The following is a 15,220-nucleotide window of genomic DNA, read 5'->3' as shown; positions in this document are numbered from 1 at the left end:
AGTACGAGGATCCCCTCCTAGAATTGGAATAATTGACTGTTATCCTACCTAAATGGTACTTGAGTGCGCATGGGTAGTCATGCGTGCAGGTTGGTCGCATTAGCAGCCTGCCACACTGCGTCGACGCTGTAATCCTTGCTTGGGGGTGCTAGCAGCTGAAAGAAAAAAAAAAAAAAAAAAAAAACCGGACCCGATAGATCTTTGCTCACTTAACCATACCCGTAAAGACAACAATGTCTTACTTCAGTTTTCAGCAGAATCTTCAATTACGGAGTGCACTCAGATGTCACAACAGATTTTGCAGAAAGCATCGTTGTCGAATGGCAAGGTTGCCCTGCAACTCGAGCGAACTCTTTCTATCTAACTACTTTTCGAAAAGTAACTAAGGCGGAGTACCTGAGGACCTGAGGCAGCCACTGGTGGATGACGTTCTGGCGGAGCTTGACTGGGGATCGGCTCGAGCGGTTGCTTATCGGCACGGGACCATCTTCGGTTCTGCGAGTGGCGGCCCCGAGACCATGCTCCATCCATATCGCACGTTGAATTGGGCAAGATACCGTTCAAATCATGAGTTCAGGAACGTCCACTTAAAGGCAGATATGGCGCAATTCCTGAAATGATTTCATTTGATCAAACTTTTCGAGTTCAATCTCTAGGGTTTGAGTTATTAATCTCTGTCACTTTCTCCAAATGCAGATTCCTCTTCCGATCTTCCGTCTCGAGTCGCATGAACACGAGAATCATATCGGAACATCTTGCCTCTTTGCCACCTTTTTGATGAGTATGAGTTTTGATGATGGTCGGTAGAGTACTCTGTTGGGATGGTCAGTATTCTACTTACTCCACAAAGTTAGGGCTACACATGGTAGCCACGGGTACTGCATGTATCTATGAAACTACCTAGGATTCACCTTATTTGGCAAGGGCTACGGCAAATTAAATAAAAGTGAAACAATCAAAGATCGTTGATAGACAAGTCAACTCCTGACTCATATGCTCCGACACTCATTGTCAATTGGGTTCATCGTTTTTCTATCTCCCTGTGCTCGCCAGATCTTCTCTGATTTGCCCTTTATATGCATGCCGTCAATAAGCTCAAGGCAGAAGATGTTGTGCCTTAAAAGCACGTGATCTCCGTCGGGATCCTCCGCAGGCAATGAGCAGGAGGGTTGCATCTCAACCCCCACAAACCACGCCAATGGGAAGTGAGCAAAGATGAGTAACCGATGTCAAATTGAGTCACCACCAATCGCACCGGGGAAAATCAAAGTGAGTCATCCGCAGTGGGGGTGTCGGGGACCCGAAATGTAAATTGGAAAGCTTAGGGCCAGGATTTTCCTGGTCCGCTTGGCTTATCTCATCTAAAAAGTGCTTCCGAATTCAGCGCGGTTCGTTGGTGGCCAACGCGAGCTTTTTGTATATGCAGTTCGCGTTGCTCAGAGTGATGGAGTAAAGCAAGCGTCTTGTAGTCATCGCTGCCGACGCCGCCTCATTCATCTGCTGACTCTGCGCATCCCGAGCGATGACGGGAGTCTAGACTATTTTCATGCTTGTCCCATAGAGGGTTTATCTACCAATCCACGCGCTGCCATGCTTTGTTAGACCTCAATCCGCTGCTGATCAGAATTTTTCTCTCGCGGCGCCACAATGACAAGTACACTGAATCCCGAAGCCGTCTCACTGGGAGCAGCGGCTCTGGGACTTGCTCTGACGGCCGTCCTCACGGTTCCTGCGGGCAAAGCGATCCTCGGTCGGTTTGTCAATAAGGGATACCGCAGGCTGGCATCGGAGCTCTACGAAGATGAAGACGGCGTCGCCACGGAAGAGTCGGTTGCCGCCTTTTCAGATCGCTGGCAGAAATACCTGATCATCCTCTTGTCCATCGCGGGGTTTGCCCTGTCCGTGGCGCGTGCCCTCTTAAATCCCGACGTTTATCCGGATCAGCAGCATTTTGTCCAATTGTGGTTGCTGGTAGCTAGCTGGGTTAGTAGGCCTCGTTAGAGAACCAGACGTGAAAAGTAGCATTGAATGCTGATATCTCGGCCAGTCTCTGTTGCTAGTACATCCTGTGGCTTTGTTCCTGGTACCCTCACCAACGGACAGGTTCCAGCTGGGAATCTATGGGTTCCTGGCAAGTTTCCTGGCCGCGGCTGTTCCCGTAGTCCAGCTCTACATATCTTGGTCGACGGGACGTCTCGATCAAATTGATGGCTCGCAAAAGGGATTGATTGGGGCCGAGTTTGGAGCGGCTTTCGTTTTGGCCGTGCTCTATACTCTCTTGCCGCGTCGCCCAGATGTATTCCACAATGGTAAACTCGTTGATCGTCAGTTTACGACCACGCTGCTGGAGCGAATCATCTTCTCCTGGGGCGCTCCTCTATTGCAATATTGTGTGAAGAATCGGGGTCTGGATTTGGATGACTTGCACGTTCTCCACAATCGCACGAGATCGAAGACTTTGCGTGCACAATTGGAACGCCGCAAGCAATCGCGCAAACTGTGGAAGGCTCTTTTCGCCACCCACTGGAAGACACTAATGGCACAGCATATTTTGACCGTGATTCAGGCGTTCCTTGCGTTTGCCCCCCAGACAGCCCTTCTCGGAATTTTGCGGTCACTCGAAGCACGAGGCACGGATTCGTATAACCCCGTGGTCACCTGGTTATGGGTTATCGGCTTAGGCGTGCTCATGATGACGGCCTCCACCGTCGAAGGTTGGCTGTGGTGGTTTGCGGGAACTAGGTTGGCTATTCCGATTCAGGTGCAACTAGGTGCCACCGTATTCGCAAAGTCCATGCGGCGGAAAGACATCAAAGGCACCAAGAAGAAGGATGCCAATGCTGAATCCGGCACCACAACGCCCAATTCAGCGACAACTTCCAACGACGAGGAGGAGGACGAGGACGAAGTAAACCAGCAAAAGACTCGTCAGAGCATCATCAACTTGGTTGCTGTCGACTCGAAGCGCATTGCAGAGGCAATGTCGTGGAACTATATCCTCCCGTCTGCGCTGATGAAGATCGGAATCGCTTTTGCATATCTCATCTCACTGCTTGGCTGGTGGGCAACTTTGGCAGGTTTCGCTGTTTCTATCCTTGTCTTGCCTGCCAACATTTATGCTGCGGACAAGTATACCAGTTCCCAGACAAACCTGATGAAGTGTCGTGACCAGAAGACTGCCATCGTAACAGAGGTGTTGCAGGGAATCCGTCAAATCAAGTTCTCTGCGCTCGAAGTCCCCTGGGAGAAACGAATCGGCGAAATCCGCAGGACGGAACTCCGCGCTCAATGGACGGCGTTTCTGTACGATCTGATGCTAATCACGATCTGGATCTTGGGTCCAATCATGCTATCCGCTGTGTCATTGGCGGTTTACGCCACACTTCACGGTGGACTGAGTGCATCGATCGCATTCACTTCTATCGCAATCTTTGGATCACTGGAGATGTCGCTTGCAGTCCTTCCGGAACTGATCGGCGACTTTATCGAGGCCTGGGTCAGTATCTGTCGTATCGACAAGCATCTAGAGTCTCCAGAAAAGAAACAGGCCATTATCCCACACGACAAGGTTGCATTCGAAGATGCATCTGTTGCCTGGCCTGCGGATGATGACACGCCACTCGAAGAACGATTTGTATTACGGAATCTCAATCTACAGATGCCAACAAAAGGACTCACTGTGATTTCGGGCAAGACCGGATCAGGCAAGAGTTTGCTATTGGCCTCCATCCTCGGCGAGACCGACATCTTGAATGGCGTTATCAAGACACCTCAACCACCGCTGTTGTCTGAGCGTTTTGATGAACGTGCAACCGACGCGAATTGGGTGATTGACTCTGCGATCGCTTATGTTTCCCAGACCCCATGGATCGAGAACGCCAGCATCCGGGATAACATCCTGTTCGGTTTGCCCTTCAATGAGTCCCGATATCGCAAGGTCATCCATGCCTGTGCGCTGACGAAGGACTTGGAAATGTTCACTGATGGCGAATTCACCGATATCGGTGCTAACGGAATCAACCTGAGTGGGGGACAGAAATGGCGAGTCTCCTTTGCTAGAGCTCTGTACTCGCGCGCGGGTATATTGGTGCTCGATGACATCTTTAGCGCTGTAGATGCTCACACTGGACGCCATCTATACGAGCAGGCCTTGACTGGAGAGCTGGGACAAGGCCGAACTCGGATTCTTGTCACGCATCATGTCGCGTTGTGCCTTCCTCGAACCGACTATGCTATCTTCCTTGAAGATGGCACCGCCAAATACGTCGGCACTATCGATGAACTGCGTCAGTCGGGCGCTCTGTCATCAATTCTAGTGAAGGAGCAGGAGAATGAGTATGATCGCGACTCCAGCAGCTCCGCGACGCCGGTCAATGAAGACGAAGATCCATCGAGCGAACATGGTGCGACTCTCCAAAAGGTCCTGTCCAATCGGTCGCGTAGGGACTCGGTTATTGATGACAGCAACGCTCCGCCTAAGGCCCCGCCGAAGAAATTCGTCGAGGAAGAGAGGCGTGAGATTGGATCGGTGAAGATGTCGGTCTATAAGCGGTATATTCAGAACGGAGGAGGCATTCCGTATTGGCTTATTGTCCTGCTGATTTACTTGGCATACATGTTTCTCTGGGTTGGAAGAGTAAGTTCAGACTCTGTATTCGGCATGGGCTCTAACTGATGTTTCTTCAGTCCTGGTGGGTGAATGTTTGGACCGGGTCTGCAAGCACCAAGGGCAATATTCATCCAAGTCACCAGCATGTATCCGCGGGCATGTACTCAAGCATTAACCAGATCACATTCCCTAGAGTCGACGAAGCGGACGATTTCCGCGTTGCCGAGCAGGACAATGACCTATGGTTTTATCTCGGCATCTATGTCGCGCTGTCAGTCATCGCATGCGCATTCGGGACGTTGCGATGGTTCAGCGTTCTGAGAGCCTCTATCCAAGCATCACGCCATCTCTTCGATCACCTTGCGTACGCTGTACTGCGCGCCCCCCTCCGCTGGTTGGACACGATGCCAGTCGGCCGCATCCTCAACCGCTTCACGGCGGATTTCCACTTGATCGACTCTCGGCTGGGCTACGATGTGGGATTTGTTGGGTACCATTTCTTGGAGGTTGTCGGAATTATCATGGCTGGTGTACTCGTCTCTCCAGTGCTGATCATCTTCGCTACCATCCTACTGGGTGTCTGCATCTATTATGCGGCCTACTACCTGGCTGGTGCACGTGAAGTCAAACGCCTAGAAAGTACAGCGAAGAGTCCCATTTTCGAACAGTTTGGGTCTGCACTGATAGGTCTCACGACGATCCGGGCGTTCACAAAGAGTGACGTCTATGTCGATCGGATGTATCACCTGATCGACAGATATGCTCAGACTACCTTCTATATCTGGCTGTTCAATCGATGGTTTAGCTTCCGGATGAACGCGATAGGTGCCTTGTTCTCATCGATCACGGCTGCTCTGATTGTGTCCATCCACGGCATCACTGCCTCGCTGGCTGGGTTCGCACTCAGTTTTGCGCTCCAATATACCGGAGCCATCACCCTTGCGCTGCGTCAGTACTCCAACTTGGAACTGGATATGAACGCAACAGAGCGGGTGATTGAATATTCTAACATTCCCATTGAGTCCCAAGGCGGCGGAGACGTTCCAGCCTCATGGCCAACCGAAGGCAAGCTCGAAGTTGAAAATCTCGTCGTGGGCTACGCGCCTGATCTTCCGCCAGTGCTGAAGGGACTCAACTTTAAAGTGGAGAGTAACCAGCGGGTTGGCGTAGTTGGACGCACTGGAGCCGGAAAGTCATCTCTGACACTGGCGCTCTTCCGCTTCCTTGAAGCGCGGGAGGGCCGCGTTGTGATCGATGGGATCGACATATCTAAGATCAAGCTTCATGATCTCCGCAGCCGTCTGGCGATTATTCCGCAGGATCCGGTGCTGTTCTCTGGTACGATCCGATCCAACCTCGACCCGTTTGACGAGCACAGCGATGATGAGCTCTATGATGCGCTGGAGCGCGTGCATCTCATGTCGAGGACCGAAATTCCCAGCAATGACTCCGGCACGTCGACACCGACTAGCATAACTCAGAAGAATACCAACATCTTCAAGTCGCTTGACTCTCCGATCGCCGAAGGTGGCCAGAACCTGTCGCAGGGTCAACGCCAACTCCTCTGCTTGGCCCGGGCCATCATCTCGCGCCCCAAGATTATGGTTCTGGACGAGGCCACTTCGGCCGTCGATATGTCGACCGACGCGCTGATCCAGCGGTCCATTCGCTCGGAGTTTAGCGCAACCACGTTGCTGGTGATAGCGCACCGTCTCAGTACCATTGTCGACTTTGATCGCATCCTCGTTATGGACGCAGGCAAGGCCGTCGAATTCGGGACTCCGAAGGAATTGATGGAGATTGAGAACGGTGTGTTCCGGTCGTTGGTAGAAGAGAGTGGAGAGCGGAAGGTTCTTGAGGAGATTATCTACGGGGAAAGGAATCCTCATCTCGAGTGATTGTGCCATGATGCTTTCAAACTGATAAAAAAAGCAACTGTTATGTCACAAAAAGTGATTTGTAAATAAAAGAAAAAAATAATTCTTGAGTAGCCAACTGAGTTTCGGGTTGTGTAGTATACATATCGTCAAAGTTGGACTTGGGAAGAATAAATCTGTTCAGCGATAGAAGGATCACTTGCTTGATATGTTATGAGATCAGTATTTCCGTCTTAGTTATATTTTTGTCTTGGGACGGATGTATGATATGACGGCAATAGCTTCGCAGCTAACGCCCGTCTTCGCACCTCTTTCGTTCTCTAGACTTGAGGTTAGGGTTAGCCCTTCGACATTAGCAATAGCGGAACGAAAGCGAAACGCCCGATGCCGGACGTCTCGGTATAACAAAATGTTCAGTACTCTTTTAGGGCCCTCGAAATTGGTGGGAAATGGTATTATAAAACAACGAACAGGTTCTAGTGATGTGTTGGGGATATAGGGCTTGCGATTCATACAAGGACTGAATCACTGGGGACCGATAAGCACCACAGGCGCTGCGATCCTCCTACTCATGCAAACCAAAGGAGCACCTATACTGAGTACTTATATTGAATCCCAGCCGTATTGTTGTAGTGTACAATTCCTCGGAAGGATTCCTCCCGAACGAATCATGATCAATAATAGAATAGGGCTCAAGAAGAATAACCACTAGCCAGAAGACATGAAATGGTGTACAGAATAAAAAAAACACCAACAAATCGAATATCCTCTCTGGCGAATCATTGGTTCGCGTGAATTTCTTCGCCTTTTCCAAAGGCGAAATTCCAGAAGACCTCCGTGGAGATCCATCAATACCAATTTTTTTCGGTGAATCATAGCATTTCGTAGACACATAATTATACAAGACTTCCAAACTTTTTTTTGCGGAGCCAACGTGCAGGAATCACCATGTCTTCTGCGAGTTGACTCCAGACCTACTGCCTCCACGCGCCTCATAATTGACGGTCACGTCATCCGTCCGGCGGATTTGGCTCAACGGAAGAACGTTCTGACGCCCCTCCGGCTGGTTGTCACCGATGATACTCTCTTGGCTCTCGACCACAGTGAAGCCGAGGCTGTCTCTTCGACCAGAGATCGACGGTTTGCCAGCGCCATATGATGAACTATTGTACCCGCTGTTTTTGTAGTATTTATCACCACGGCCGCTGGAAGTCACACCACGTTTCCCGAGAATGAGTTCAAGGAGCGGCTGCAAGGTTGGGATACACGACCCAATGACGACAACATTTGTTTCGACACTAAGATGGAAAACACAGGTTAGAGAAAGGCTCCGTGTGAAAGAAAGAGACGGATGATTTGACTTACCAACTCCACAGAACCAGGTCGGCAGTGCTGTCTGTCTTGAGGTCAGCCTAGGTTCGACTCACGGGATGCCGTGAACTCAAACTCACAGGTTAGGTCGGATGTGTCCAAGAGTCCCGGTAATTGGACGCATTTTACAATCGCCATAGCACAAGCGCTTTAGGTTCACGAGTTTAGCGTCTCCCCTCATCGCAGAGGTGGATCATGGCTTGGAGGCACAGTTACTTACAGAGAGCCGAGTCCTAAGGCGGCGCATAGGGCGACTTTCTTCCGCATCGACATATGCAACTTCATCAGAACGGTACTTGGGTATATGGCGAGGAAGAGGTCGACAAATCCTGCGACACCTTGGTTACATCAGCATACGACGATCTGAGAGACGTGACGAATCGACAAGAACTCACTTCCCGTGAAGATTGCAAAGCCGACGAGAATCATCTGATCTCGGCAGGTGGCTCCTTGCGCCAGGAGTTGGGGTTTCCACATCGCCTCTGGTGGATCACACATGGTAAAGAGGACGACAATGCAGATGCAAGACACAATGGCGGCGAATCCGGTCAAAAGCCATAGCATCATCTGTTGAAATTTGCTTCTATTCAAAATTCGATTCAGCAGGGCTGCAATACCCAGCTTCGGGATCGTGAAGGAGAGAATTCCGGTTAAAAAGCTGATGTTGTTGAGAAGAAGAACTGTCTCGAGTTTGTTCGGATCGATGGCTTTAGTATGTTTTCCGAAACCATGAATGACGCCTGCCGTGACGACACCACAGTAAGCAAAATTAAAGAGCTGGCTCAGTCTGTCAGAGAATATCAGAACTTTCAGCACGGCTGAGGAGATCAAGACTGTACCATGCCCAGCAAAACCAGGTGATCATCAAGGCCAAAGTTTCGCAGCCATGCCAGCCGGATATACACTCTGGCCGAGAATATCAACGTGGTGACGCCTGTCAATGCCCACACAACCGCCAGAATTCGAGGTCCCTTGTCCTCAGTGAGGTCGATTTCTTTGTCCATGTTGTCGACAATGACGTGCTCTTCAGAACGGAATGACAGTTCAAGCCTGATTCACAGGATACAAAGATGAATGACTTCCTCAGTCGACCATGGGGCAAACTGTCTGGGCTTTTGGGTGCTTGCTTTATTTTAATGTGAGCCTAGAACTTCCTGATCCAAAGATTCCAGTTTTATCTGCGGAGTGCTTGTCCAAGAAGTCACTTGTCTCCATAGTTTGCATAGTAATGCTTTCGATTTCCTTATCTAGACATGACCTGCACTCTGAACATGCAAGAGACCTCTTGTCAATCGAACGACTGAAGTTTACGATATTGATATGGCCCCTGGACTGTGGACACAACGGACTCAAGATTTCACCGGATTGGTTGTAGGGTGAACTTTTGTTGGAACCGTGTTCTTGGAACTATTTAAGTTCGAGCCTATGTGGCAAGGATTAGACAGCAATTACAGTGCATCGAGACGACATTGGAGTAGAATGTCTCTCGGCCGCAGGCATCTTCTCTTTTCGAACGTCTGAATGGTTCGGAGCAAATCCTCCTCACCCTGTGCCCCTGTCTGATCGGCAATCCAAACTGTCCAGGGCATTCAACCACTCAAGGAACGAAGGAACAAAAGAATCTTATGCCCTGCCGCGATATCCCGATCGTGGTTTACCTAACCCGGGGTAACCGAAAGCTGCTGCTTTGAGAATTTGACTGAAGATGCTGTTTACTGCTCTCCGTGACACATCTGTTGTTTGACATCTTCAGTTCTTTGAGAAGACAATCGGATATGGTTCAAACCTTTCTAGAACACTGTGGGCCGCAACGGTCCAACGGAGAACATTGACGAAGGTGTAGTCATGAATGCATTGGATGCTATGTTCATAATTAATTAATTAATATATAACCTATTATCCATGGCTGTCTGGTTTCGGCTCCCAGCCTTCCACTTACACCAGACTCGAATAGTAAGTAAGTGAGCACTAGTTACTGTACACCAAAAGAATTAGACTGCCAGGTACTTCTATCTTCTGCTCCATGTAATTAAGTTTGACTTGCGATTACTATGCACATCCGATTGATTCCATCTCCTGGCTTCCTTTGAACCGACAGACAACCGCCTTAATCCTGACAAGGATTTGATGGCGGAAATAACATAAATCGATCTTGAAAGCTGCAGGAGACAAACAGGATTTGCAGAGGAGGGCACAGATCCAACTTCCTGCGTGCATCAGGAAAATATCAATCCTTGTTTTGGCCAGTCCTTTGTCAACGATTGTGATTTGTGCACTCGTGTTTTGAAGCACGTATGAACCTGGACCGAACGAGGGCCTGGAAAGGCCAAGACAGGCCCTGGCATTTCAGTTTCCCCTGCTGATGTCTTGTAGGCTGTTTTTGTTTCAGGGCATGCGCGCTCAACCGCGCGTTTACCTCTGCTCGGGGTTCAGCTCCGAAACCCTAGAGGCACTGGCTAACCTGGACTGAGTAGGTACTGCATTCATCAGTGAAACTATGCCTGATAAAGTAGTGGCTCAGTACGGAGTACGCTACATAAGAGGTACGTCAGTTATCCCGGTAAGTTCACCAAAATGAATCAGCTTCCAAAGGTATTGCACTTATCAGTTTAAATATTGCTATATTTGGCCTAACGCGTAATAGGTACGGCAATTATCCTCTTGGTGAAGTTGCCGCGACTTGGAAGTAACCTGACCGACTCTAGATTAGTAGACAACCCACTTCAAAGAGAACATTGAAATTGCCGGGAGATCTGGACTTACAAACCCTTACACCAACGAAATTGGAACATTATTTCCAACTTTTACCACGAGACCAAATATAATCTACGAGTAGGTGCTTTTGGAAGGTGTGGCCAACCTGTTACTTTCTGTATTCGACAACTGGCTTAATAGGTGAGCTTCGTATTGCCAGCTCTAGAATCTGCCAATGCCGCAACGCAATACGTCACGACGGTCAAAGAGTCAAAGACACTGCTCTCCCACAACATCGCGTTTGATCAACTAGTCAACAATCCTGGAAGACATTGGGCTCCAGATTTTCCCTTGAATATCAGCGGTCGTCGTTCACCCAATAAGAACCCAGCCCGCACAGCCAAGAAGGCTTCTCCGATAGGCCAGGTGCTATCATACATCATACCGATTCCGCTCGCGTGGTGGTGGCTATCCTGACCTCTCACTCTCCGTATTCCACTCAACATTTGCTCTGCTCTTCTGTCTAGATCTCAGCTACTGAATCACATTTGCGTATCATTTGTTTCTGTTCCTGTCATTGTCTTAGTTGGCTCAAAGGTACAGGGCCTCCCTGCAATGTCTATAGAATCGTCCCACAAGACGGTGAGATCGTGGCCGACGACTTCCTCCCCACAGGCCAGATTCGTTCCGTCGGCCCAAGTGAGCATGTTTGCTAGAGTAGTCTGTTGGCCTCCGCTGGGAGAAGTTACTACCATCAGAAGATTCCAAAAGGCTCTCAATTCGGCCGAGCATGACAAGGTCGGGTGCTAGAACGATACCTATCACTATCCTAGTCACTTTCGCTGATGTATCTGAATCCGATTTGTGTAGTTGCGCTTCATCGTCGTCCTTTCTTCCAGTACCGCGTTTCCCGAGCAAAACTGGGAAGTGGACATTTGGCACAATGTTGGCGAAGGAAGCCCAGAGTGGACATCCTTGTCGCTCAAGAAGAGCGACAAATCCGTCCCTACATTGATTGATACTAGTTCTGAAGAGGAAGAGAGCTTTTACAACTACATCTTCACGGAGGAGTTGACACTTCCATCGTGTGCAGGTCACGCTTGTTTCACGGTGCGATACAGGACTGGCCCCGATGCTCAGTGGACATGGGTGAACCAAAAACGATACGTCAAGGACGGGGAGATTGTCTTCGGTCCCAGGAGTAGGGTCCTAACTGTCCCTTCCATTGAAGCCGCAGAATCTACTACCGGCAGGCCTCCTCAGGACCAATTGAGTCAATATCTTGAGAATATTCCGTCCGATGTCAATGTGGAAGCAAAAGAAAGTGAAGCCCCAAATTCGCTGCTTTGGAGTCTTACGGGGGAGACCCCTGCCGCGGAGGGAAATGAGTCTGGATTCCGAACTGTGTCAATAGGCATGCCCAAAGAATTTCTGCGTTATTTCTCTTTGGTCAGGATTTCAAGTGCATGGCTAGGACCTCGACACGGGAAGAATGAGTTCAAACTCATTGAAGATGCTATCCTATGCTCATTTCTCAGATCGGATGGCTTGAGTGTATCCTTCCTTGCTGTTTCAGGCGTCAATAATGTCCAATCGGTATTTCGGTCAGGAGAGAAAGGCGAATTGGTGGTCCATTCCAGGAATGACAACACAGCGCCCGTTCAATTCAAGGTATTGGCATCTGTGGCTGAGGACTTTGAGGTGGGTATGTGTGCTCTTATCTACGAAGCCCGCAAGGTTGTGAGCAGCTCAAGTGTGCAAATCGAGCCACCCGCCATTTCGGACTCTCCACCTGAGTCCCATTCGCCGACAAGCGATGACGTTGTGGTGGTCCAAAAGGATGCTCGAGCCCAGTGGCTGGCCGATTGGTATGACGGCCTATCGTACTGCACCTGGAACGGATTGGGTCACGATCTGACGGAGGAGAAAATACTGGATGCGCTCGATGAATTACAAAGGCACGGAATTAACATTGTGAATTTGATCATCGATGATAACTGGCAGTCGATCGACAAGGATGGAGAGTCGCAGACCCAGCGTGGATGGAGACAGTTTGAGGCAAACGAGGAAGGATTTCCATCTGGGCTAGGGCACACCGCTGCAATGATCCGGAAACGACATCCGAATATTGAACATATCGCCGTTTGGCACGCATTGATGGGCTACTGGGGAGGTATATCACCCGAGGGTGAGCTCGCAAAGAAATATAAAACAAGACAGGTTACAAAGAATGATCGCCTGGCCGGAGGGCCTATGCTGGCCATTGATCCCGACGACATACAGCGGTTCTTAGAGGACTTCTATTCGTTCCTCACATCTTCCGGGATAGATGGCGTCAAAACGGACGTGCAATGTGCATTGGATGCACTGGAACGTCCGGAAGATCGAAGACGGTTCATCGCAGCATATCAGGACGCCTGGACTATCGCATCTTTGCGCTACTTCGGGACACGGGCGATCTCTTGCATGTCTATGACACCTCAACATATCTTCCATTCGCAATTGCCTGTCAACAAGCCGACCATTCTTCTCCGGAACTCGGACGATTACTTTCCAAATGCACCCGACTCGCACCCCTGGCATGTTTTCTGCAATGCTCACAATGCCCTCTTGACGGCGCACTTGAATGTGCTCCCCGATTGGGACATGTTCCAGACAAGCCACCCGTATGCATCCTTCCATGCCGCCGCGAGGTGTGTATCTGGTGGACCAATCTATATCACCGATGAGCCAGGTTCGCATGACATTGATCTGATCAATCAAATCACGGCTCCGACAACAAGAGGAACGACGGTTGTTCTCCGCCCAAGCGTTGTAGGCCGGACAATCGACGTTTATAGCGACTACAATGAGGGGAATGTCTTACGTATTGGCACATACACTGGGTACGCTTTGAGTGGAAGCGGCATTTTGGGACTGTTCAATATCAGCCCGACAAACACGTCGATAATCGTCCCATTGATCACGTTTCCGGGAATTGACCCCTCATCTTCGATCCAGAAGACCAACGTTGAACACAGCACTAGCCGCCGTTACATCGTCCGTTCACACACCACGGGAACCGTAAGCCACATCATGAAACCTCTGGACCCTGATGCCTTTGTTTCGGTGTCGCTGCCTACCAAGGGTTGGGAAATCCTAACGGCATACCCGCTTCGGTCTTTCACTATGGCAGGAAGCCACGGCTGTCACTCATCAACCCTCACCCACGTTGCAATGCTCGGCCTCATCGGGAAGATGACAGGAATTGCCGCGGTGGTCAACTCAGACATCTACGTTGTGGAGGGTGGACGGTTGAAGTTTGACGTCAATCTCAAGGCCCTCGGTGTACTTGGGGTCTATCACTCAGATCTCCCAAAAAAGAAGATTGATGACAAGGTGATGGTTCTGGTGTCTGGACAGCCGGTGCCGCGCCACACAGTGAGGAAGGATGCAGATAAAGTACTGGCGGTGGATGTGCATGCGGCATGGAAAGAGCTGGGTCTAAACGCTGGGTGGAGCAACGAAGTGCGAGTACAGATATTTATTAGTTGATTCATGGACAAAGGCAGTACATAGCTGGGAGGCTATCAATCGTAATACTCCAGTCGGAGACAGTCCTATCTACAGGTGTTCTTTGAAGAACTGAGACATGGTAGATGATCCCGTACTTGCTGCTGGTGCTTGTTGATCTTCATAGGATCAAGAACTTCTCTTAGTTGACAGAGGTTGGGTTGCTGGATGAATATGGTCCGCAAGATGGGTTTTCCAGATATTTTGTTAGTGGGAATGAATATTCTGTTCTAAACAAAGTCTGTTTGCTGATCATGGACAAATGCATCCATTTCCTCCTGTCCCAGAAGTCCGTCAGAGTAAAGAACTCATATCTAACATTCCCCGAACTCCACATCTCTCTTGTTCTCAATGAATGGTGCTGTTAAAGCACTCGCTAACGGGCTCCTCATCCAGCTTAAGGCATCACCACCAACGCTTGTTACATTTATTTCCCACGACGCATAAGGACGTGTCCGCAAAACTCTTCCCGCAAACTATCATGATGGCTATCGTACGATGGAGCTCAAGATGACATGACTAGTGCACCAACTCACACCAAAGCATGACGGCGGTCCTCGATGCATGGTACTATAATCGTGCCAGAATGGTTTGGAGACAGTTTTACTTGGCTCAACCACAACATCCCGATGCTTTGCGTCTTTCAAAGGGTTCGCCATTTAAAACACCTCCAAACATACCGAATGATCAGACGAGAACCCGTCGCTGCTGCCAGGTACAGTTTTTTCAATAAATCCGTTGTTGTTCTCCGGCAAGAATCCTGAACACTGCCAGCGGAATCAAATAGGGTCCGAATTGTCTGACTTGATGCCGTTCAATGTGATACGGCAAAAATCTCAATGAAATACAATGATACTATTGCCGAGTAACAGGAGCAAGACAGAGTAACTGCGTGCGATGTGATTATTTTCTGTCCTATTTGCGAGTGCTATTCAGCTATGTCGGTCCACGGACGTCAGACTCTCAACACGCTTGGAGCCTTCGGCAACCTGAACCTTGGGCTGAAACGGCGAGTCAATCCGTAGCAGGCTTCGAAAACGGGGGTACTCGCACTGTGCGTACTTTTCTCCGTCACTCCGCTTTTGCATTGCATTCTCTGAAGCTTGTTCGTTTTTTT

The 15,220-nt window shown here is 49.6% G+C and overlaps 3 protein-coding genes across 3 annotated transcripts; 2 read left to right on the top strand and 1 right to left on the bottom strand.

Annotated features, from left to right (window-relative positions):
* Positions 1-1,647: 1,647 nt before the first annotated feature.
* On the top strand, positions 1,648-6,507 carry VTN49DRAFT_4760 (uncharacterized protein; the record flags this gene model as incomplete). The annotated part of the gene is made up of 3 exons (XM_069412742.1): positions 1,648-1,983; positions 2,048-4,636; positions 4,687-6,507. 3 exons carry the CDS (start codon positions 1,648-1,650, stop codon positions 6,505-6,507), a joined length of 4,746 nt encoding a protein of 1,581 aa, XP_069266679.1.
* Positions 6,508-7,429: 922 nt separating this feature from the next.
* Positions 7,430-8,861, bottom strand: VTN49DRAFT_4759 (uncharacterized protein; the record flags this gene model as incomplete). The annotated part of the gene is made up of 6 exons (XM_069412740.1): positions 7,430-7,784; positions 7,852-7,882; positions 7,938-8,005; positions 8,078-8,195; positions 8,253-8,644; positions 8,692-8,861. The coding sequence occupies 6 exons, from the start codon at positions 8,859-8,861 to the stop codon at positions 7,430-7,432; spliced, it is 1,134 nt and encodes a 377-aa protein (XP_069266678.1).
* A 2,305-nt stretch (positions 8,862-11,166) lies between these two features.
* Positions 11,167-14,085, top strand: VTN49DRAFT_4758 (uncharacterized protein; the record flags this gene model as incomplete). Its single annotated transcript, XM_069412739.1, has 2 exons — positions 11,167-11,349; positions 11,422-14,085. 2 exons carry the CDS (start codon positions 11,167-11,169, stop codon positions 14,083-14,085), a joined length of 2,847 nt encoding a protein of 948 aa, XP_069266677.1.
* Between the last annotated feature and the right edge of the window lie 1,135 nt (positions 14,086-15,220).

This window comes from Thermomyces lanuginosus (genome assembly GCF_041956635.1).
Source record: "Thermomyces lanuginosus strain ATCC 200065 unplaced genomic scaffold VTN49scaffold_32, whole genome shotgun sequence".
Classification (NCBI taxonomy): domain Eukaryota; kingdom Fungi; phylum Ascomycota; class Eurotiomycetes; order Eurotiales; family Trichocomaceae; genus Thermomyces; species Thermomyces lanuginosus.
This window is presented reverse-complemented; position numbering and strand designations above follow the sequence as displayed.